Source organism: Gavia stellata, chromosome 6 (genome assembly GCF_030936135.1).
Source record: "Gavia stellata isolate bGavSte3 chromosome 6, bGavSte3.hap2, whole genome shotgun sequence".
Classification (NCBI taxonomy): Eukaryota; Metazoa; Chordata; class Aves; order Gaviiformes; family Gaviidae; genus Gavia; species Gavia stellata.
This window is the reverse complement of record NC_082599.1, coordinates 1,266,958-1,289,095: the sequence shown is the minus strand read 5'-3', so window position 1 is coordinate 1,289,095 and position 22,138 is coordinate 1,266,958. Positions and strand designations below refer to the sequence as shown.

The following is a 22,138-nucleotide window of genomic DNA, read 5'->3' as shown; positions in this document are numbered from 1 at the left end:
GATGTCCCCATGTCCTGGTTGTCCTGTGTCCCGATAGCCCTGACACCCCGTGTCCCAACATCCCTGTGTCCCAGATCCCAATGTCCTCGTGTCCCTGTGTCCCGGTTCCTGATGTCCTGACACCCAGTGTCCCACCATCCCCGTGTCCCTGACTCCCAGTGTCCCAAAGTCACCGTGTCCCACGGTCCCTGGATCCTGATATCTCCATGTCCTGGGTTCTGATGTCCTGTGTCCCAATGTCCCCGACAGCCGGTGTCCCCATGCCTTGGAGAGCAATGAATTGGAAAAGGAGGGATGGGAAAATGGGAGGATTTTTCACGGGTGGCAGAATGTGGCTCCCGTCCCACTGGTATTTGGGAAGCGTTTGGCACGTGGGAAGCTGCTAACGAGCCGAAGAGCTCGTCCTGTGCCAGAACTCGTCAAACAATTAAATTAATGGGGTGTTGGAAAAAAAAGACCCCACATTATTATTCTGGTAATAAGCGTGTTACTAGAAGAGACCTGGTGGTGTTCTCGTTCGGGAGAACGGGGCATTGCCGGGACCACCGATGGGGTATGGGCCTGGAACCTTAAATATGCTATCGGGGGAAAATCGGCGGAGATCAAGGGAAAAGGGCTAATGAACAGGGCTAATTAACTGCCAGTTCAAAGGGGGATGCCTTAAAAGTATCCAAGCCCTCACTACGACACAGCTCTGAAAGAATTCACGTTTCGATTATTGAATTAATCTCCCAATAAGCAAATATTTGGCCAGTTCCTGTCAGGACCTGCAGCCTTTGCCGTTATCACGGCAGGCGTTTCTTTGCCCAGCGCGCCGACCGGCCGCGCTCGCTTTGATTTTGCGCCATTTAATATCAGAGGCCGTTAGTCAGGGGCCGTGTCTGGGCGCGGGGAGGACCGGGAGGAGGGTGAGGGGGTCCGGTCGGGCATCAGTGGAGTCCGCTGGCCCCGAGTGGGGCTCCCAAATGGCTCCCAGGGGCCCTCTGCCCCCCGGGGCCTAGCCCCAGGGGAGCCCCAGGCTCCGGTCCGGGCCCGGCCAGGCCCGGGCTTGGCCTGCCCCCAGCTGCGGGGCTACCCCGAGGCCTGCGGGGACAGGGCCCAGCGGGGCTACCGGGCGAGGGGGACCGGGAGCCCGAAGCCGGGGGGCGGTGGGCCCAGCAGCGCCCCGGGCCGGGTCCGGCCCTCTCGGGCCTGCACCGGGCTAGGCCTGACTGGGGATGGCCGTTGCCATGGGGACGGCCCATGACCTCCCCGGGGGCGGAGCGTCTCCATGGGAACAGCCGTCTCTCCCTATCAGCGAGCGAGGCGTCGCCATGGGAACAACCCTCGCCACGCCTCGGGGCGGGGCGTCGCCCTGCGAACAGCCCCTCCTTCAGGAGGCGGGCGAAGCGTCGCCATGGGAACCGCAGTCGATACGGCGCAGGGGGCGGGGCGTCGCCATGGGAACGGCGCCACAGGGGGCGTGGCGATGTCACCGGAAGAGGCGGGGCGATGCTCGCCGGGAGGACTCGGTTTCCCGTGAGGCTCCGCGCGCGGTTCCGGCGGGCGGGCGGTTCCGGCGGGCGCAGGCCGGGATGGAGGCCGTGCCCCGCATGCCCATGATCTGGCTCGACCTCAAGGAAGCCGGGGAGTTCGCCTTCAACGCTGCCGTCAAGAAGGTGGGGCCGAGGTGGGGGGGAAGCGGCTGGGGCCTGCGAGGGGCCGGGAGGGGGGCGGGCGGGCCCTGGCAGGGGCGGGGCGGGAGGGGCCTGTGAGGGAGGGAAGTGCTTGGGGGGGCGGGAGGGGGAAGACGGGGGTCTGTGAGGGAGGGGGGTGCTTGGGGGGGGCGGGAGGGGGAAGACGGGGGTCTGTGAGGGAGGGGAGTGCTTGGGGCAGTGGGGAAGGGGAGGGAGGGGGTCTGTGAGGGGTGTGTGGGGTCTGAGGGAGGGGAGTGCTTGGGGGGGGTCTGTGAGGGGTGTGAGGCCTGTGAGGGAGGGGGATTTGTGTGTGGGGGGCTGTCAGTGGCTCCGTGAGGGGTGTGTGGGGTCTGAGGGAAGGGAGTGCTTGGGGGGGGTCTGTGAGGGGTGTGAGGCCTGTGAGGGAGGGGGATTTGTGTGTGGGGGGGTGTCAGTGGCTCCGTGAGGGGTGTGTGGGGTCTGTGAGGATGAGGAGGGGGGAAGAGGGGCTCCGTGGGGGGTGTTCTGGGTCTGTGAGGGGGGGGAGTGCCCGCGGTGTGGGGCAGGGGGAGGTTGGAAGCTCTGTGGGAGGTGTTTGGGGTCTGGGGAGTCTTTGGGGTACATAGGGAAAGGGAGTGCAGAGGGTTAGGGATTTGGGGGGGGGGCTGGTGGAGCAGGGAGTTATAGCTGGGGGTGTTTGGGGGGGCTGTGCGTCAGGGTGTTGGGGGGCTGTCTGGAGATGGGGAGGACTGGGACAGGGCTGCTGAGGGCACCATTGAGCGTGGCCCTGGGGGGCTCCTGGGTATGACGGGGCAGGAAGGGGGCTGAGCTGTGCCGGCTGGGTCTGCGGTGGCTCGTCACCCTGTGGTGGCTCTGTCCTGCATGGCATGGAGGGAGCAGGGCCACGAGCGCATCTGTGCACGCGTCAGTCCCCCCCCAGCTTGGTCCTGCTTGCTTCACTGCCTCCTCCTCGGGGCTGCGGGACCCTCCTCGGTGGCTGGGGTCAGCGGGTCCCCGCTGACGTGATGCAGGTCCCCGCTGATGTGGCACTGCTGGGGGGCAGAGTATGGAGAGGGGGAGTCCCTGGAGCACTCCCCATCCTGGGCAGAACCTTCCCCAGCCACCTCGGGGGTGAGTGGTGAGTTGGCAAGTCCATCCCCACTGCATGTGACCGCTCTGACTCCTGGCTCCCGGCGCTGCAGCCGCCCTTCCCCAAAACCCGCCAGCAGCAGTTGTTATTAACGCTGTGGCGAGTGTCATTAGGAAATCCAGGTTGGCGATGGCCGATCCCTCATGTCTCCTTTCTTTCCACTCTCGTGTAAAAAGGGGGAACCGAGGAGTGGGGAGCTGGTTCTCCCACCGCCAGCAGCCCAGGCTGCCTGATTGTCAGTCAATTAAAAGCCCCCATCCCCTCCTGGTGCCGTCAGAGGAAGGTTACGAGTATGGTGGGTGTGAGGTGACGGGCTCCTTCTTCCCCAGCAGCCACCGAGGGCCGCAGGGGACACGACCTGTCCTTGCTGCCCTGGCGGGGACCCGAACTGATGGCTTAAGGGAGGTGAACTACTTAATTAAGCAGCTGTAAACAAGCTCCACCTATGACTGGCATTTTCTAGTGCCGCCTACGGATGAAAATCATGATTTATTGATGTGGAAGGAGGATGGGGGGCGTTTCTCTTGCATTAGTGCCACAACCTGCTTCCCACCCCACTGGTTTTTAGGGTGCTGAGGGGGGCCTGGCATCCCGTCGGACCCCGGCAGCAGCGTTAGTGTGGCAGGGACGTCCCTGTGTCTGGAGGAAGGCGTTGTGGGATCGTTGAGCTGAGTCATTCTGTGCCGGCCAGGACAAGGTGCGGCAGCCGTCGGCGCCGCTCTGGCCCTGCCGTGCCTGCCCGCGAGAGCTGGGGGAGCCGGCGGTGCCGTGGGCCTCACAGTGGCACCCCACGGGGAGCTGCGGCAGAGGGGACGGTGGCTGCTGGGCCCGAGGGCTGGTGATTTATTGAAAGCGGGTCGTTTAGGGAATGTTTGTGTACGGCAGCAGGTGGAAATCTGTTTTGTGAACCAGGCTTCCCTGTGTTTGTTTGGTGGAAACACGCTCTGTTTTGCTGGCTTGTGAGAAGCGACAGTGAATAGAAACCCTGGCTGAAACAGAGAGGGAGGAAAGGAAACTTCCCTCATTTCTCCAGCGCTGAGCTGCGTTAACCTTGAGCTTAAGTGATAGAGGGTGTGGGCAGCCCTTCACGTGTCGCCAACCTCCCTTAGCCTGGCAGCCACTGGGGTGGATCAAACCCCTGGTGCCTGCCTGAGCCGGGGCACAGTGGGGCTGCGGGTCCCCGACTCTTCCCCATGGCTGCCTGGAAAGCTGGATGAATTACTCCCTGGACCCTTGGAGGATCCCGAGCTGCCTGCAGTCTGGAAGCGTTACGCTTGCCGACAGCATCGTGATCCGTGGGATCTCGAAACCCTCACTAGAGGCAGATATGGGGAGCTCTGTTCCTCCAGCTCCCTCCACAGCGGTGGGGAGACGCAGCTCATCACCAAGTGCCTTCCTCAGGGATGCCGGAGCATTTTTATTTCTTAATGAGCATTTTTGGCCAAGCCCTGGCTCCAGCTCCTCTCCAAGGCGACTAAGGAGCACGGCGGGGGCTGCAGTGCCGTGCTGTTCCATGTCGGCACGCGCTACCTCATTTTGTTTCCCTTTTGGCCCTCACCACGATGAGCTGCCTTCCTGGCCAAGCGCTGGCGCGACATCCACCCTCTGACGGTCGGCAAGGGGCTTCGCTTTCATCCAGGTGCAGAGCAGTGTCGGGCGTGAATTTGGAGTGACTTCGGTTTGGTCTGTCCCGTTTGCTGGTGACTCCTCAGGACCTCATGGCTGCTTGATTCCAGCTTTTCCGCTCCAGCTCCGAGGCTCCCATCAGCTCCTGGCATGTGCCGGATCGGTGCCTCTCCCCAGGGCGCTGTCTCTGCAGGACCCTGCGCCTTGGCTTTGCATTAAGCTGAGGTTCAGCAGGAGCTGGGCAAGATTTGGGGGGTTTAGGGGGTAAACACACTTCAAACCAGGAGATGCAAGGCCTCGAGCCAGCATGTGCCCTTTCACACTGCCAGACCCATCACAGGGGCTTCTCCTGAGCTTCCCTGGAGAGCTGCCGGTTGTAGCTCCGGTGCAGGGCAGGGAAGGTAGCTCTGGGTGTTGGACAGGGCCAGGCTCTCACCCCTCTCTTCTTCCTCCAGTTTGTCCTGAAGAACTATGGGGAGAACCCAGAGAACTACAACGACGAGCTGCGGAAGCTGGAGCTGCTCCGGCAGGTAAGCCAGGCTCCATCCCAAATCGCTCGCAGCCCCCAAGAGACCTGCCAGAGCTGAACCAGGGGAGCCAGTTCATCGCCCGCTCTGTGCTCGAGGACACGTCTGCCAGCTCCCACCACCTCCCTGGACCGGGAGCTGTGCCGGAGCACTGCCACAGCAGCTCCTCTTCCGTGGCCCACGGATGAGGCTTTTGGCAGCTGGGCTGCATCCTGGGCTCCGATTCTGGCTTCTCAAGGAGCGAGCAGGGGTTGGGCGTTAGGGCTCTGCTGTATCTACTTCCCTGAATTTGGGGGATTTTGTGTTGAATACAAATTCCCTGTTGGGTGGAAGGAATCGCTTTGTCCAGTCGGGCTGGTGCCTGAGGTCTTCACAGGGAATAAATCAGCCCTTCACTCTCAGCTCCAGAGCCCAAATAGTTGTGTTAGTCACTGGGGTCATCGATCTGGGGGCCGCTGCGCAGGTTAGAGACACAGCCTCTGCCCCGGACAGCTGGTAGCTGAGACACGGGTGGTAAAACCGGCTGGAGACATCAGAGCCTCACCCCAAGCCAGGACCAGTGCCGGTTTGTGCCGCGCCGTAGGTTTTATAGCAGGGCCATAAGCCTGATGCGCAGGGTAGAGCTGGGGTAACTCGCGGTGCTGGCACTGGGGTCATCTCACCAGTGTCTCCAAAGCACAGCGGTGGTCTTCTGGCAGGCATGGAGGTGGGTGGGTGCTTAAACGCCCCCAGCCCAGGATCTGGGGAGCTCTGGCTTCTGCCCGTGGGCTTAACCCTGAAGCAGGACATTGGGAAACCTTTCCGGGGTCTCCTGCTCTTCCCTTCCTTCTCCCGATGCAGCTTTGCTTAGCAGCGCATCCTGTGCCCTGTCCAGGACACCTCCTTGTCCATTGCTCCCAGATGCCTCCTGCTTATTTCATCCTTCGGAACCTGTGCTGGGGAGAGCTGAGACTTTTCCTCGCCAAACCAGTTGCTCTGGATCCATAAAGCAGCTCCCTCCAGCCTCATTTTTAGGCAAACAGACCTGTTTTTCTAGCTGTATTATGCAGGTGTTTTCCGTAAGGCCTTGCTCCTTCCCGCATTGCCGCTTCATCCTGGGGGAGCCGGCCGATGCCCGGCTCTGTCCATCCCCTCCTGCTTGCAGATCTCGCCACAAATCAAGCAGGCGCCTGTTCCTGCCTGACGTGTTACCCGTGAGCGCAGTCCTGTCCCCGGGGCAGCCTCTTCCTCTTCCTCTCTCCCCTCCAGAGCGCCGTCAACGTGCCCAGGGACTTCGAGGGCTGCAGCACGCTGCGGAAGTACTTCGGCCAACTCCACTACCTGCAGAGCCGCATCCCCATGGGTGCCGAGCAGGAGGCAGCGGTCCCCATCGCATGGTGAGGAGGACCCTCTTCCCCCTACCTCTCTCTCTGGCATTGGGCTCAGGCGTTGCGGATGAGAGGATCGGCTCCCAGCGGAAGCTTCCTGAAATGCGGAGGCTGACCCAAAGTAGAGCAACTGCTCCCTCTTCCCTGTGCACATCCCTCACCAGCATCTGATACGCTCCTCCCGGAAGCCCGTCAGCTGTACCTGAGTGGCACAGGGGTGTCCTGGGGACGCCTTGGGAAATGGCATCCTGCCCTGGGGATCTGGCAGGACGTCTAAGCTGAGCCATAAGGCAACAGTTGGCTCTGAGGAGACACGAGGCAGACACCTCGTGCAAGGTGACAGTGTTGAGATCCCCGGAGTGGCAGAGTTGCTTGGCTGTGTGTAAACGGGGTGTCTGTGTGTTTACAAAGCCAAAACAAGCCCGCTGCGTGGAGACACACCGTCCCACCAGCTCCCACCGCCTCTGGAACCTTGATTCGATGCCCAGGGTGATGCCAGGCAGGAGGGCCCCTTCTCCGAACCTCTGAGGGAGTGCATCTCCTGACAAATCCTTTTCCTGACATGTGGCCTGTGCCCAGGAACACCAGTACCTCCATCTACAGCTGGTAACCAGGCTTCTTTCCTCGCAGGACTGAGATCTTCTCAGGCAAGACGGTGACACATGAGGACATCAAGTACGAGCAGGCGTGCATCCTCTACAACCTGGGTAAGGGCCGGGGAGACCGGCTGCCGTTTTAGTCTGCCCTGGGCTGAGGGATGTCCCCCCTCTCTGCCCGGCTTTTCCTCCACATCAGTCTTCCTCAGAGCAGCCAGGCAGCATGGCTCTGCCTGGTTCTACCTCTTCCCCTCCTCTGTGCTGCCTGCAGGGCTGGGTGCTCAGCGTCAGAGCTCCATGTTGGAGTGGGAGAACCACCTGGAGTAACGATGAAATCTCAATATGAGTATAGTCGTTCTCCCCTTTATTCAAGCTTACAGAGCTGCACGAGAGGTTGACTTTGGCTTTTGTCAGAAGCCTCCTCTCCTTTCCTCCTTGTCCGAGCGCGCCCTGTTTGTGCGCTGCCCTGCGTCTCGGTCAGAGGTTGCACCAAGGAGGCTGACTTCGGGTTGCAGCATTGCAAATGCCCTTTCTGGCATGGTGACGGCCTCAGTCAGGCTTTGTCCAGCTCATCCAGCATCCCACCTCCTCAAAATGGGTGTAAAAGCATCAAATCTAACACTTGTCCCCCCTCCCTTGCCCTCCAGCTGTGGACAATCATGTCTCACAGTGGGAATTTTTTTTTGGTAGCCCCAAAGGGAAGGTGACGCTCAGCCCTTGGACACAGTTAGTGCAGCCGAAAACGCTCCCATCCCTGGCGTTGCGGCTGCTCCTTTCGCTGCAGCTCGGGAGCTGACTGCGCTCTCCCAGCCGACCATGCACAGGTTTAGCTTAAAGCCTGCGCGCTGCAGGGCCACACGCTGCGCAGCCCAAGGCAGCAGGAGCTGATGTGGTGCCCGGGCTCCTTTCGAGCGGAGGATGCTCCCTGAAGTTGATAGAAACTTATCTGTTAAACCAGGAAGATGTTAGATACTCGCTTTTTAAAACTGTGGGTTTGTTTCCAGCCCGGGACTTTCCTGTGCTGAATGATTTGCGTGTGCTGGTGCCCTGTGAGATGGGTATCCTGAGTGCCGCAGTTTCCCTGCGTCCCACTGGCACAGAGAGCCATCTGGGTGCTGCTGGGCGCCTGCGGCCGACTTGCCGCAGATTTAGGCTTCGCTGGTACAAGACACCCAGCCTCCGGGAGCGGTGAGTGGGGGCCTGGCAGGGTGCCCTCGCCCCGCTGAGCCGCCATCCTCTTTCTGCAGGTGCGCTGCACTCCATGCTGGGCGCCATGGACAAGAGAGTATCCGAGGAGGTAACGATCCCGTGGGTCCTCCCTCAAAAACTTTTCTCTCCCACGTGGTTAATAGCCACGAGCCGGTAGCGCTGAGGACTTCTCCTCTGTAACCTGGGGGCTGGCAAGCATGTCGATGTCAGGCACCAGCTCTGGATGTCTGCTGTGACCCAGTATCGCTGTAGAGCGTTACGAGGGGCCACCCCCCTCATGACCGTGTCCCTCCCTGCCCCGTCGTTGCCGTCCCTGCTCCAGCGAGGCTCTACGTGCTTGCTGGCCGGGCTGACCTTCCTCGCACCCTCAGCACGTAGGGCCAGGAGTGGAGAGATCTGACACAGCTTGGGGTCTGCACGGCCAGGGGGAAGCACCGAGCCGTTTAGAGCCCCGTGAGTCCAGAGAATTGCTCCAGGCTTGGGGCGGCTGCTTTTTGGGGTCTTGGAGGAAGCGGGGAACATCTAACCCCTGCTGAGCTGGGTTTTATCACCCTAATGCCCCGTGTGAATGGAGATCATTGCTCTTCCAGTCTTACTGAGTCTCCACAAATTCCTCACATCCAGCAGCAGGTGCCTACGGACATCGGCTGGTTTGGTGTGCGTGCAGGGGAGCTGCGCACGCCCGACACATGTTCTCCTGTCCTCTCAGGGCATGAAGGTTTCCTGCACCCATTTCCAGTGCGCCGCCGGGGCGTTTACGTACCTGCGGGATCACTTCCCCCACTCCTACAGCGTAGACATGAGCCACCAGATCCTCAACCTCAACATCAACCTCATGCTGGTAGGAACTGGGTTCTGCCTCCGCTGGGGCACTGGTCACACTGGGACAGCTCCTTGCACTCCTCAACAGCAGCTGCTGCTTGACCGGGAGAGGGGTGTTCGTAGGGTTGGGTGCTCCTCGCTTGGAGCCAGGCGAGGCAGGACCCCAGTGCCCCATGGGGGCTGCTGTCTGTGGGGTCCAGGCTGCTGTGGGCACGAGGGGCTCCCTGTCGCGGGAGGGAAGGAGATTTTGGGGGGAAGAGGGAAGGTGTTGTGCCACTCTGCTTGTCCCTGGGCTGTTTGGGCATTCCTTGGGGCTGGTGTTTACGGTGCTCCGCTGGCCCTGCAAGAGGGGCTGTAGCCAGTGGGTTCTGCCAGGGGTCGGGGCCCAGGAGGGTTTCCCAAGGTGTGGGGGAAACCAAGTATTCCCCTCTTGCCTTTGGCAGGGCCAGGCACAGGAGTGTCTCCTGGAGAAGTCCATGCTGGACAACAGGAAGAGTTTCCTCGTGGCCCGGATCAGCGCCCAGGTGAGCTCCTGAGCAATCTCCGCTGTGCTGAACTCCGGCAGCTTCTGCCTCAGCGCTTGCTGTTCCCAACGCAGCCCCGCTCCCGCTGCATGGAGCGACGTGTGGGATTGGGAGCTCGGGGAGGGTGTCCCAGACCCTACGCAGTGTCGGTGCCGCCCAAACAGTGGTTCAGGGTGCTGCTGTTGCCTCAGGCTGTGAGCACAACCACCAGCTCCTCAAAGGAGAGCGTAAGACACTCTAGAGGGAAGGGATACCATCCAGAGGGACCTTGGCAGGATAGCGAGGTGGGTCGGGGCTACCCCTGGTGTCAGCACAGGCTGGGGGATGAAGGGATGGAGAGCAGCCCTGCCGAGAAGGACTTGGGAGTACTGGGGAGTGAAAAGCTGGGCATGAGCCAGCAACGTGCGCTCGCAGCCCCGAAAGCCAACCGTATCCTCGGCTGCATTGGAAGAAGCGTGGCCAGTAGGTCGAGGGATGGGATTCTGCTGCTCTACTCCGCTCTCGCGAGATTCCACATGGAGTACTGCGTCCAACTCTGGGGTCCCCAGTGCAGGAAGGACATGGACCTGTTGGAACGGGTCCAGAGGAAAGCCAGGAAGGTGGTGAGAGGGCGGGAGCACCTCTCTTATGAGGACAGGCTGAGAGAGTTGGGGTTGTTCAGCCTGGAGAAGAGAAGGCTCCGGGGAGACCTGATAGCAGCCTTCCAGTACTTAAAGGGGGTGTGAAGAAAGCTGGAGAGGGGCTCTTTATCAGGGACTGTAGTGGTAGGACGAGGGGTAACAGTTTTAAACTGAAAGAGGGTAGATTTAGATTAGATATTAAGAAGAAGTTCTTTACTGTGAGGGTGGTGAGGCGCTGGAACAGGTTGCCCAGAGGAGCTGTGGATGCCCCCTCCCCAAAAAGGTTCAGGTTGGACGGGGCTTTGAGCAACCTGATCTAGTGGAAGGTGTCCCTGCTCATGGCAGGGGGGTTGGAACTAGATGATCTTTACGGTCCCTTCCAACACAAACCATTGTAGGATTCTCCCTGTGGGGTAGGTTTATCATGGTGATGTCACTAGTCCTTGCCCTGACCCAAAACACATCCGCGGGGTCCCCAACGGCCATTTTGCTGTGCTGACTGGGTGATCTGAGCACCACAAATGCTGGTGCTGGTGAATCCTCCCTTCCCTTGCTGCTCTCAGTTCCACCTGGGATCCGGCTTTCTGGGGGGCTTCCAAACACCCGTCCCTGTCTCCGTAGGTGGTGGATTACTACAAAGAGGCCTGCCGAGCGCTGGAAAACTCGGAGACAGCCTCGCTGCTGGGAAAGATCCAGAAGGACTGGAAGAAACTGGTTCAAATGAAGATCTATTATTTTGCTGCTGTGGCCCATGTAAGTGGGGAGACCGACTTGGGGGGGGCTGCTTGGCTGCGGTGGGGGGACCTGCGCTTTGCTCCCACCCCAGCTTGGGCTGCTCACGCCCGCTGAGGAGCAGTGCTCACCACAACACGACCGACAAACGGGCTTTGGCTGCTCCGTGGGGTTTTCTTGCCCGTTTCGAAGGTCATCCTCGAGTTAAGGATCTCTGACACCGCCGATGCGTGTTTTCTTGCAGCTGCACATGGGAAAACAGGCCGAGGAGCAGCAGAAGTTTGGGGAAAGGGTAAGCAGAGCTGTGTCAGCGTATCCCATCTGGTGTGGGCTCTGGATTGTGGTCCTGCCTTGGGAGGGTTGAGTCCTGGAAGAGATTGTCACGCTAGTGACGCTGGGTATCCGCAGCGCTGGGGACACGAGTGTGTCACCATCCATGTCCTGTCTCCTGCAAGTGTTTGTGGGTGTTCTCGGAAAGCCCCATTACGCTGAAGGAAGCTGCAGCCCTCGGGGACTGTTGGCAGGTGTTCCTTTGCAAAGGGCACCTACTTCTGTGCCAACTCTAATTCCCTGTCTCTCTGCAGGTCATCTACTTCCAGAGCGCTCTGGATAAACTCAATGAAGCTATCAAGCTGGCAAAGGTGCGTTCCGGCTCCATCTGGTAGCAGTAATTGGGTTTTTAAAGTTACTGTGCTGAGCCCTGGCTCAGGCTAGTGGGATGCCAGACTGAAAAGATGAGAATCAGTATCAGTTTAAAAGCTTTCCTTGCCGTTCAGTACGTTGGCAAACCTGTGCTGGCTTCCCAAAGCATCACTTTGCTTCCCTCTGGGACATCCAGCCAAGCCCAAGGCTCTGGTATCTCCCGGCCACTTGGTCTACCAAGGGTTTAGGGGGGTTTGGTTTGATTTTAATCGTTCAGGAGCATGCGGGCAGCTCCAGAAGGGCCGCGGGTCCGCAGCACTCAGCCCTGCCACCTTGGTGGGCTCCCCACGGAGCCCCTGGTGTCGGTGCTGCAGTGCTCAGGGAAACCGAGGACAGCCCTTTGACGGGGTCTGCATGTGAAACTGGGACGTGGAGGATTTGGGGCTGCCTCTGGGCATCTCCGTTCCTTTATGGGGCACAAGTAGAGATGGCTGGCGAGGCTGCTGCTGGCTCCCGGCCACGCTCGGGCTGTGGCTGCGGCACACAGGGCTGCGATCGGCTGCTGGGACAGCGATAGCCATTCCCTGCCTGAGCTAACTTGCTCTCATATCTGCAGGGCCAGCCAGAAACAGTCCAGGAAGCCCTGAGATTCACCATGGATGTGATCGGCGGCAAGTGAGTCCGTGCACGGGGCGCCCCTGGACATAACTGTCCTGCTTCTCTGTGGGTCAGAAATGCCTGGTGGCTGGAGCAGCCCAGGGAGCGTCCCCAGTGTCCCCTGACGCGCAGAGCCAAGCACCTCGTGCTGCCTGAGGCTCTCGGGACGTGCAGCTGCCGTGGAAGTTGCTCTTTGCTCTCCCTGGAGTGAGCCCAAGAGACACAGGGCCTGATCCCCCTGGGAGCGAGCTCAGGGAGCCAGGGATGCTGTCCGCTCCTCACCAACATGTCATCGCTTCTTGTTTCTAGGTACAATTCGGCCAAAAAGGACAATGACTTCATCTACCACGAAGCTGTGCCTGCGCTGGACACCCTGCAGTCTGTGAAAGGTGAGGATGGGCAGTGCCCTCTCCTGCCAGCCTCTGATGGGAGAGGGACACACACGGTGAATTCACAGGGCTCTGGGATCCTTGGGGCCAGTGGGGCTTTGTGCCATGATGCCCAGCGCTCTGAGGATCTGCCAGGAATTAAGGTGTTGAGCGGGAGGACCCGTCTTGGGAATAATCAGTTCCCCGTGGAGGTTTCAGACAGGTGTGTGTTGTGTGTTCGACCCCCCAGGTGCCCCGTTGGTGAAAGCCCTCCCCGTCAACCCCACGGATCCAGCTGTCACCGGCCCCGATATATTTGCCAAGCTGGTCCCCATGGCTGCCCACGAGGCCTCTTCCCTGTACAGGTGTGTCCCGGGCTGCGGCGCGAGTGGGCACGGCTCTGGCCGGAGCAGGACAGCCAGCCGGTCACGGAGCTGGGGGTGCGGATCTCCAGCACCGAGCTCGACAAGGAGCCCGTGCCCCAGCTCAGCCTCTCTGCAGGCTGAAGGGAGCTGGAGGAGACCAAACCAGCCGCAGTGGTTTCCTTGGGGAGTCACCAATGTCCCCAAGTTGTCCTCGTGCCCAGCTCCTGTCTGGTGTCACTGCTGACAGCTGGAGCTGGCCTTGCCCCGAAAGGCTGCGGGCAGCAGGGCCAGGGCCGGATGAGGCTCCGGCTGATTCCCACCGATTTTAGAGCACTCGTGATTTACGGTGGAGGTTTCCCTACTCCTGTCACAGCACTAAAGGATTTTTTTTTCTCTTGCGTCGCAGCGAGGAGAAGGCCAAACTGCTGAGAGACGTGATGGCAAAGATCGAAGCCAAGAACGAAGTGCTGGAGTACGTGTGAGCCATACCTGAACGGGGCCCTGGCCAATTCCTCCTCGCTGGAGACCCAGGCAGTGTTCTGGGCTCCCTGCAGCCTGGCACAGGGGTGTCCCGGTTATCCCCTCACTGTGTTTCCCACCCCGGTGCCGACAAGAACACGGACATCCCTGATCTGTCACCCTCACGCTAAGCATGGTCAAGTCCCAGTTTGCCCAGCTCTGGGGCACACCCTGTCCCCCAGTGGGTTCCAGTCCCAGTGACCGGTCCCCAAATTCACCCTGCAGCTTCAGAGACCATTGGGGGTGATGCTGCAGTGCTGCACCTCGAGCTGGCCGTGGTGTGAGGTGGGGTGGACCTGCAGGGAGGTGGAGAGGCTCTGCCCACCACTCAGGGCCGCCTTCTTTCGCCTGTAGCCAGTTCATGGACTCCATGCAGCTGGACCCCGAGACCGTGGACAACCTGGATATGTACAGCCACATCCCCCCGGTCCTGATGGAGAAATGCGCCGCGCTCAGCGTGCGCCCTGACACCGTCAAGAACCTCGTCCAGTCCATGCAGGGTAAGGACACGGGGACCTACGGGGGGGACAGGGGATGTCTGGGCTGGCCCTGGGGGCAGACACACCATTCCCTGGCTGGGGCTCAGCATTGGGAACGTCCGCTCCAATGGCTAATCCTTTGCCGGGATAAATTACTGAACCTCGGAGCGTTTTTCCTGTTGGCCGCTCGTGGGAGGTGCTGCTTCTTCGCAGGCCGTCGCCCTGCCAGTGGGCTGCAGCGAAGGGGGTCGGTGCTGTCTGGAGCCCGTTGCGGATATCTCCCCAGCCCTGAGCCCAGCACTCAGGCGTCTGGGCTGGGGTGTCCTTGCCTTCTCTGGTTGCCCGCAGCCAGATTTATTCTTCAGGCTGCCATGTCGATGCCTGGCTTCAGGCTTGGAGCAGGTGGGGGCCGGGAGAGTTTGTTGCAGGTGGTGGTTCAGCACTTTGCCAGCCTCCGTGTCTCTCCCCTCCAGTGCTCTCCGGGGTCTTCACCGATGTGGAGGCTTCCCTGAAGGAGATCCGAGACCTCCTCGAGGAGGACGAGGCTCAGGAGCGAAAGCTGCAGGAGCTGCTTGGGAAGGTCCCACCGTCCCAGGGGTCCCCCCCACCGCCGTCCCCCGGGCTGGCCGAGGTCAGCAAGGAGTGCTCCAAGTACATGGAGGTGCACGAGAAGGCCAGCTTCACCAACACCGAGCTCCACAAAGCCATGAACCTGCACATCGGCAACCTCCGCCTGCTCAGCGGGCCGCTGGAGCAGGTCCGGGCCGCGCTGCCCTCGCCCGCCTTGACCGAAGGTGAGCGGCGCTGTGCCCCGGGGGGAGCTGGCCGTGCCCGCAGCCGTCCTGACCGCACCCCAGGCTGGGGGGAAGGCAGGTCCGCCTCCCCCTCGTGCCTCTCTGGGGCTCCCCTCGTGTCACCCTCTGCCTTGGTTTGTGCTGCGTTGGCATCGGCTGGCTGCGTGGTCCGTTGCGAGCCAGGGTGGGGGCTTGTCCCCTGGAAAAATGCGAAATGGGATCCTGGTGTGGGGACAGAGGGGGCAGAGACCTGGATACTGCCCCGGCAAATGCCTGGCTTTACCGCCGGCTGTGCCAGGACAAGCTGCAGGCTGGCTCCTTACCCCTGTGGTTCCCTCCCCTCGGCTGCAGCACGTCCCGTGAGCGGGCTGGGACCGGAGGGGAGGCTGTGCCGGGCTCGGTGGGGTCCGGTGTGGCTGCTCAGCCCTCCCTTTCCCCCAGACGACAAGCAGGTGCTGCAGAACCTGAAGCGAATCCTGGGCAAGGTGCAGGAGATGAGGGACCAGCGGATGTCCCTGGAGCAGCAGCTGCGCGAGATGATCCAAAAAGACGATATCACCACCTCGCTGGTCACCACTGACCGCTCTGAGATGAAGGTGGGTGCCAGTCACCGTGTTTGGGGAAGTCCCTTTGTGTGCCACACGTCCCGGTCAGGGCTGCAGCAAGAGCTCTGTCCCGTCCCAACCTACCCCTGAGCCTCCCCAACCGCCTGCGGCCCCTCAAATCCTCCCCTCTCTCGGCAGAAACTCTTTGAGGAGCAGCTGAAGAAGTACGACCAGATCAAGGTCTACCTGGAGCAGAACCTGGCCGCCCAGGAGAACGTCCTGAAGGCCCTGACGGACGCCAATGTCAAATACGCGGCTGTGCGCAAGGCCCTGGCCGAGGTGGAGCACAAGTGAGTGGCGTGCGGGGCTGGCTGGGGTTGGGGTGTGGGGGAAAGTATCCCCCGGCGGGGTCTGGGCGCCCTGGGGGGGTCTGGGTGCACGGGAACAGCCCTCTCCCACCCCAAGGGAGAGGTGTGGGGTCACTGCTGGCTTCTCTAGCCTGTCCCTTGTCACGCCCCACTGCTGGGGGGCCGCTGGTGGCTGTTTGTCCTGCACCTGGTGTCCGTCTCAGGTGGGTGCCGGTGGGTTCCCCAGCTCCCAGGAGCAGGGACACCCAGCTTTGGCCTGGCGTTATGTCCCCACTCAGCCCCTCTGCCCCATCTCCCCCAGGTGGAACACCACAGTTCAGACCCTGGTGGCCTCCTACGAAGCCTACGAGGACCTGATGAAGAAATCGCAGGAGGGGAAGGACTTCTACACCGACCTGGAAGGGAAAGCCGCCAAACTGCTGGAGAAGGCTCGGGCCGCCTGCCAAGCCGCCGAGGCCAACAGGCAGCAGATCTTGGAGAAGTAGGTGGTGCCGCGCCCGTCGTGGAGACGCACACGTGGGCTGAGGGGAGTGTAAAGCTGGGGTTGGGGTCCCTGGTGTGACACCCCCCAGGAGGTGGCATCTTCGGGTGCTGCTGGGTGATCTGGGCCGTGGCTCGAGGGTTTGGCTTCGGTGCCGGAGGGGGCGGTGGGCAGCACCCACCTGGGCTCGCTCGGGGCCGTGCTGATCCCCCCGCTGCCTCCCGGCAGGGAGATGAAGAAGCAGCCGCCCCCTCGGCCCACGGCCCCCAAACCCGCCCTGCAGAAGAAGCCGCCGGAGCTGGAAGCCGGGGGGCTGGACGCCGGCGACCTGCCGCCGCTGGGCTCCCTGGTGCTGTCGGAGCTGCCGGAGGAGCTGCGCAGCCTGCCGCCCGACGTGCTGGCCGGGCACCTGGCCCGCCTGCCGCCCCCCACGCTGGCCGCCCTCGCCCTCAACCCGGCCCTGGCCACCGGGCTGCGGCCCCCCGGCCCCGAGCCCTTCCTGCCCGCGGCCAGGCTGGGCAGCGCCCCGCTGCAGCCCTTCGCCCCTGCCCGCTTCCCGGGGCCCCCTGCCCTCCCCGGGCACTACCATCTGCCGGCAGCACCCACCTCAGCGCCGGGCCCCTTTCCCCCCGCCGCGGGGGCCCCGGTGCAGCTCCTGCAGCCCTCCGCCCCACAGGTGGCTGGCCCCCCCCCCAGCTCGGCCCCCTCCGCTGCCCCCCAGCTCTTCCCGGCCGCCCCACTGATGCGAGCCCCGGTGCAGCCCAGCTACATGGGGCCGCACATGCTTCCCCCACGCTCGTCCCCGCAGCACGGCCCCCTGCCCGGCTCTGCTCCCGCTCCCGCTGCCTCCTACGGCCTGGGCCAGCCCGGGGTGCCCACGCCCGGCCCCCTCAGACCCCCCGCCCTGGGGCCGGCCCCCATGGGTGCCCAGCCGCTGGCGGGTGGCCCCGAGTCGGCCCCAGGTGCCCGGCCGGCCACCACCACGGTGGATAGCATCCAGGCCCCCATCTCCAGCTGCACTGCTCCCCCGCGGCTCCCCGGCCAGGGGCCGGCTGTGCCCCCAGGCCCCTTCCTGGCCCCGCAGCGCCCTGGGGGCCCCCCTGCCCCCTTCCCCTATGCCCAGGGGGGGCTGCAGCCCTTCGGGCAGCCAGCTCAGCACCCCTTTCCTCCCGGGCAGCACCCGCGCACCTTCGCCCCCGCAGCACAGCTCCAGCCTGGCATGGAGCTGCCCGCCCGTGCCCAGGGCCCCCAGCAGTTCCCCCCAACCCCCTTTCTGCCCCCCGGGAGAGCCCAGGTCCCGCTGCCTTTCCAGCCGCCCGCCCGGCCCCCGCTGCCCCCCCAGACCCAGTTTGCCCAGCAGCCCTTTGCCGGCCCTGGGGGGCAGCTGCCGGGGCAGCCCCCCCTGCCACCGCAGCTCTACCAGCTCCCGGGGCAGGACAAGCTGCCCCCCCAGGGGCTCGCCCCGCACACGGGGGCCCTGCCCTTCCCCAGGACCCCCGGCCAGAACGGCCCCCCCACGCAGCCCCTGCACGCCGCGCTGGGGGGGCTGCAGCCGGTGCCCACCAGCTCCCCCGCTCTGCCCTTCTGCCCCAGCCCTGGCCCCCCCAACAGCCAGGTGCCCCCCGGCACCATGGCCCTGGGCCCCCCTCCGCCCGCCCCTGCCAGCCAGGCTGGCCCCCACCACGTCACCCCCTCTCCCAGCCCCGGCCTGAGCCAGATACAGGGCGCGGTGGTGGTCCAGGGCCCCCTCGTCCCCTCCCCGGCCCCCTCCCCGCAGCCGGCCTTGCCCATGCAGCCACCAGCGCTGGTGCCCGGCTCCGGCAGCCTGCCGCAGAGACCCCCGCCCTCGCTGACACCGGGCACGGCCCCGCTCCCCCAGGGCCCCGGCGAGGCCCCCTTCCAGCGGCAGAGCTCCTCCACCGACGACCTCCTGTCCTCCAGCCCCGAGAGCCAGCACGGCGGCTCCAAGGCGGCCGTCGGCCAGCCCCTGCTGCAGCCCACCAAGGCGGACGCCAAGGAGGGGCAGAAGCCCAAGGCGGTGCAGCTGATCGAGAACGATCCCTACGAGAAGCCGGAGCGCGTCCTGCGGCTGCTGGCAGAGCTCGACCGCTTCCGTGGGCTGGTGGAGCGGCTGGAGCGCCCGGGGCCTGGCGGCACCGCTGAGCTGGATGCCGTCTGGAAGGAGCTGCAGGACGCCCAGGAGCGGGATGCCCGGCAGCTCTCCATCGCCATCGCCCGCTGCTACTCCATGAAGAACCGGCACCAGGACATCATGCCCTACGACAGGAACCGTGTGGTCCTCTGCTCGGGCAAGGACGACTACATCAACGCCAGCAGGGTGGAGGACCTCTCGCCTTACTGCCCCACCATCATCGCCACCCAGGCCCCGCTGCTGGGCACCGCCGCCGACTTCTGGCTGATGATCTATGAGCAGAAGGTCTCAGTCATCGTCATGCTGGTGTCGGAGCAGGAGCTGGACAAGGTAAGACCCTTCCCTGGGCGTGTGGCTCATGGAGCTGGCTGGGGCAGGGCTCACCACGCCCCCGAGGGACAGGACCTGGGGTCCCTCACCCCGCCTGGCGCCCATCGCCCTCTTCTCCTGCGCTGTGTCACCGTGCGGCAGCCCCAGGCCCTGAGGGGGGCTTGGGGAGGAGGCGAGTCCCACCGCAGCCCCCCGGGGAGGTGTGACCCACCCCTGGGTGGGGTGTTACGGGGCTGCTGGGGGACCAGCGGGCAGGTCGCCCCGCCTGCACCCGCTCCTGACGGCGCACCCCCTTCCCTCCCCGCAGCAGAAGGTGCTGCGGTACTTCCCCCCGGAGCGGGGCCAGCCCGTGGTGCAGGGAGCCATCACCCTCGTCCTCACCAGCCTGAAGGTCGCCCCCACCCACGTGGAGAGGATGATCACGCTGCAGTACCGCGACCAGAGCCTCAAGCGCACCGTCGTCCACCTCCAGTTCACCTCCTGGCCAGAGCTGTACGGCACGGGGGGACACGGGGCAGGGGGGCGGCACTGGGGTCCTGCTGCAGCTGGGGAGGGTGGGGGGGGGTGTCCAGCTGCAGCCCCATGGGACCCCTGAACTGCTCCTTCTCTGTGAGGGTCCTTGGGGCTCCAGCCCCCGTGTGGGGAGGGTGTTTGGGGCAGCACTGACCCCGCCTGGGGGGGGGGTGGAGAGCAGGACCCCCACCCCAATGAGTGTCGTGTCCCCCCAGGGGTCTGCCTGACAGCAAGGGGAGCCTCCTCCGCTTCATCCAGGAGGTGCACGGCCACTACCTGCACCAGCGCCCGCTCCACACCCCCGTCGTCGTGCACTGCAGGTGAGCAGGGCTGGGGGGGTCCCACGGGGCCAGGAGGGTGGGGTGTCCCCCCCCGGGCCTGTCACAGCTGCGGGGGGGGCCGTGTCTCTCCGCAGCTCCGGGGTGGGCCGCACTGGGGCCTTCTGCCTGCTCTACGCGGCCATGCAGGAGGTGGAGGCGGGCAACGGCATCCCCGACTTGGCCCAGCTGGTCAAGCGGATGCGGCAGCAGCGCAAGCACATGCTCCAGGAGAAGGTAGCGGGGCTGTGGGGAGGGGGCTGAAGACCCCCGGGGCCGTGGGGGCTGCTGCCCTTGGGGCTCACCCTCCTCCTCCTCCGCCCCTGCAGCTCCACCTCAAGTTCTGCTACGAGGCCGTCCTGCTGCACGCCGAGCAGGTGCTGCACCGCCACGGCGTGGGTGGCCCTGCTGTCCCCAAGGCCACCAACAGTGCCTCCCCCAAGGTGGGTGCAGGGGTGGGGACCTGAGGGGGTGCTGGGGGGCTCCACCGCCCCCCCAGGGCTCACGGGGCCTCTCTCCCGCAGCTCTACTTCCACCAGGACCCCCAGGACCTGGTCCTGGGGGGGGACATGCCCATCAGCTCCATCCAGGCCACCATTGCCAAGCTCAGCATCAAGCCGGCGGGGGCCAGCGGGGAGCTGGGGGGAGGCTGGGTGCCGGATCCTGCCCCCCTGCCGGATGCGGCCGACACGGAGGTGCTGCCGGTGCCGCCCGACGGTGTGATGGATGGTGTTGGTGCCCCCATCCCTGAGCCGCCCCCACTGGGGCCGTCCCTCCCTGAGCCGTCCGGTGATACCGAGAGCAGCAACCACGGGATGGAGAGCCCCGAGGTCCCTGGGGGGGAGCCGGCGGCCCCCCCTGCCGCCCCCTCCTCCTCCTCGCTGGAGCTGCTGGCCTCCCTCACCCCGGAGGCCTTCACCCTGGACGCCTCCCTCAAGGGCAAGCAGCGGATGAACAAGCAGAACTTCCTGCAGGCGCAGACGGGCGAGGGCCTGCGGGGGCCCCGGCCCAGCGACGACCCCCTCAGCATGCTCGACCCCCTCTGGACACTCAACAAGATGTGAGGGGGGTGGCGGAGTGGGGTGGGGGCCCCCCCCAGCACTACAGCCCTGCTCCCCCTGCCTGCAGGTGCTGCCTTCCCTGGCACCCCAGTTGGGGACGGGAGCACCCCAGGCAGCTGCGGTACCCCGAGGGCTGGTGTGGGGGGGTCTGCCTTCCTCTAGGCCCCCCCAGTCCCTCTGCTTTGTACAGGTGTAACAGTGGCGGTTGCCACATTGTTTGACTCCAGATAGAACTGACTTTTTCAGCTCTTTGCTACTAAAATAAATAGAGTTTGATCTGCGGCTGTGCCGGGCCCTGGTGCTGCCGGTGGCGTGGGGGGGGGGCTCTCAGATCCCTGCCCAGCCCTGGGGGGTCCCTGAGGGAGCGCGGTGGGTTCAGGAGGGGTTCGGCAGCGGCACAGCCAGGCTCAGGTTAGTTCCGTTTAATGGAGGTGTCCTTGTACACGTTATAAAACACGATCCGGTACAAAAAGCGTCCCCTGTACAGTACAAAGCGTACAGCTGGGCTAAGGCCACCCGAGGTGCCCTGCGGTGGCGGCGGGGGAGCCGGGGAGCACCCAGGCCTTCGCTCAGGGCCTCCCGCCTGCCCCGGGGCCAGCATGGCGCTGCCTCTACAATCAGCAGGATTCAATGAAGGGACGTCATCAGCATTGAGGGGAGAGCGCGTTAGAGGAAGGGTGCGACCCCGGCTCCGCTCGATCACCCCTGCCAGGGCGTGGGGCAGCTGCTCGGCCCCTGCCCCTCGCGGGCTGGGGATGGAGCGGGGCCCTATAGTGCAATCGGGGAGGGGAGCTGAGCCCCCCGGCACAGGATGGAGGAGTTCCTGGGGGCGAAGCCCCGTGCCCTGGGGGTGCTGCCAGCCCGTGGCAGGGCGCTTTGGTCCCACTGCCCCCCTGCCGCGGCCCCCAGCCCTCCCCGCTCCCCCCAGCATCAGTCCGGCCCTCTCCCCCTGCCCCAAGGGGCTTTCTCCCCAGCTCCTGCAGGGAGGATGGGGGCAAGGGCTGCCTGCCCGCTCCCAACCTGAGAAAAGCCTCCTCTGGCCCCGCAGCGGGAGGAGGAGGAGGAGGAGGAGGAGGAGGAGGAAGGTGCTATTGCTGCAAACGGGGCGAAGGAGAAAGCCAGGAAGGGCGGCAGCGGGGCCAAGCCCCAGGGCGGCTCTGCCATGGTGGCTTGTTGGAGCGAGGGTGGGTGCACAGGCACTGCTCCCGTGCTCTCCGGCCATAATAAATAAATATATACAGCATATAAATAAATAGGGCAGGGACTGCTGCAGCAGAGAGCCCGGAAGGGCAGGGCTGGCCCGGAGCCAGGCGGGTTGGGGCCCTGCCCGCGCTCTAAGGCACGTGGAGGCCAAGCCAAGTGCCCAGGCAGGGTCAGCCCCGTCCTTCCCCCCCGTGGGACCCGCTGCTGCCTCGTTGGGCGAGAGCCGAGGAGCTACGGGCCAGACCGAGGGCATCGCCGGGGCGGCTCCCACCGGTGGTAAGCGTGGTGCTCGGTGCCAGGGGCTCCCCAAGAGCTGGCAGCCCCCTGTCTGGTCCTCTCTGGCCTGGGGCTCACGCTCGCAGCCGCTCCCAGGCCAGGCCGGGCGTGCCGCGCTGTTCTCTGCGCCCCAGGAGTGGGCATTGGGCTGGGACGGCCGCTGCAGGGTCTCCTGCGGGCAGGCTGGCCGCCCCCTGCCCTGCTGCCAGCAAAGGCAGGCTGGGTAGCGCGACCCACGAT

The 22,138-nt window shown here is 64.1% G+C and overlaps 1 protein-coding gene across 1 annotated transcript; it reads left to right on the top strand.

Moving 5' to 3' along the window:
• The first annotated feature begins 1,574 nt into the window (after positions 1–1,574).
• Positions 1,575–20,701, top strand: PTPN23 (protein tyrosine phosphatase non-receptor type 23). The gene is given in 28 exon segments (XM_059818563.1): positions 1,575–1,658; positions 4,887–4,961; positions 6,207–6,334; positions 6,956–7,032; positions 8,169–8,218; positions 8,840–8,971; positions 9,396–9,476; positions 10,718–10,849; positions 11,073–11,120; positions 11,413–11,469; positions 12,087–12,145; positions 12,437–12,516; positions 12,746–12,860; positions 13,267–13,332; positions 13,734–13,879; positions 14,332–14,652; positions 15,094–15,248; positions 15,396–15,547; positions 15,867–16,046; positions 16,275–18,528; positions 18,839–19,020; positions 19,257–19,361; positions 19,457–19,595; positions 19,688–19,801; positions 19,883–20,225; positions 20,228–20,435; positions 20,466–20,480; positions 20,627–20,701. Coding segments are annotated over 28 exon segments (5,556 nt in total). The 3' UTR covers positions 20,685–20,701.
• The last annotated feature ends 1,437 nt before the right edge of the window (positions 20,702–22,138 follow it).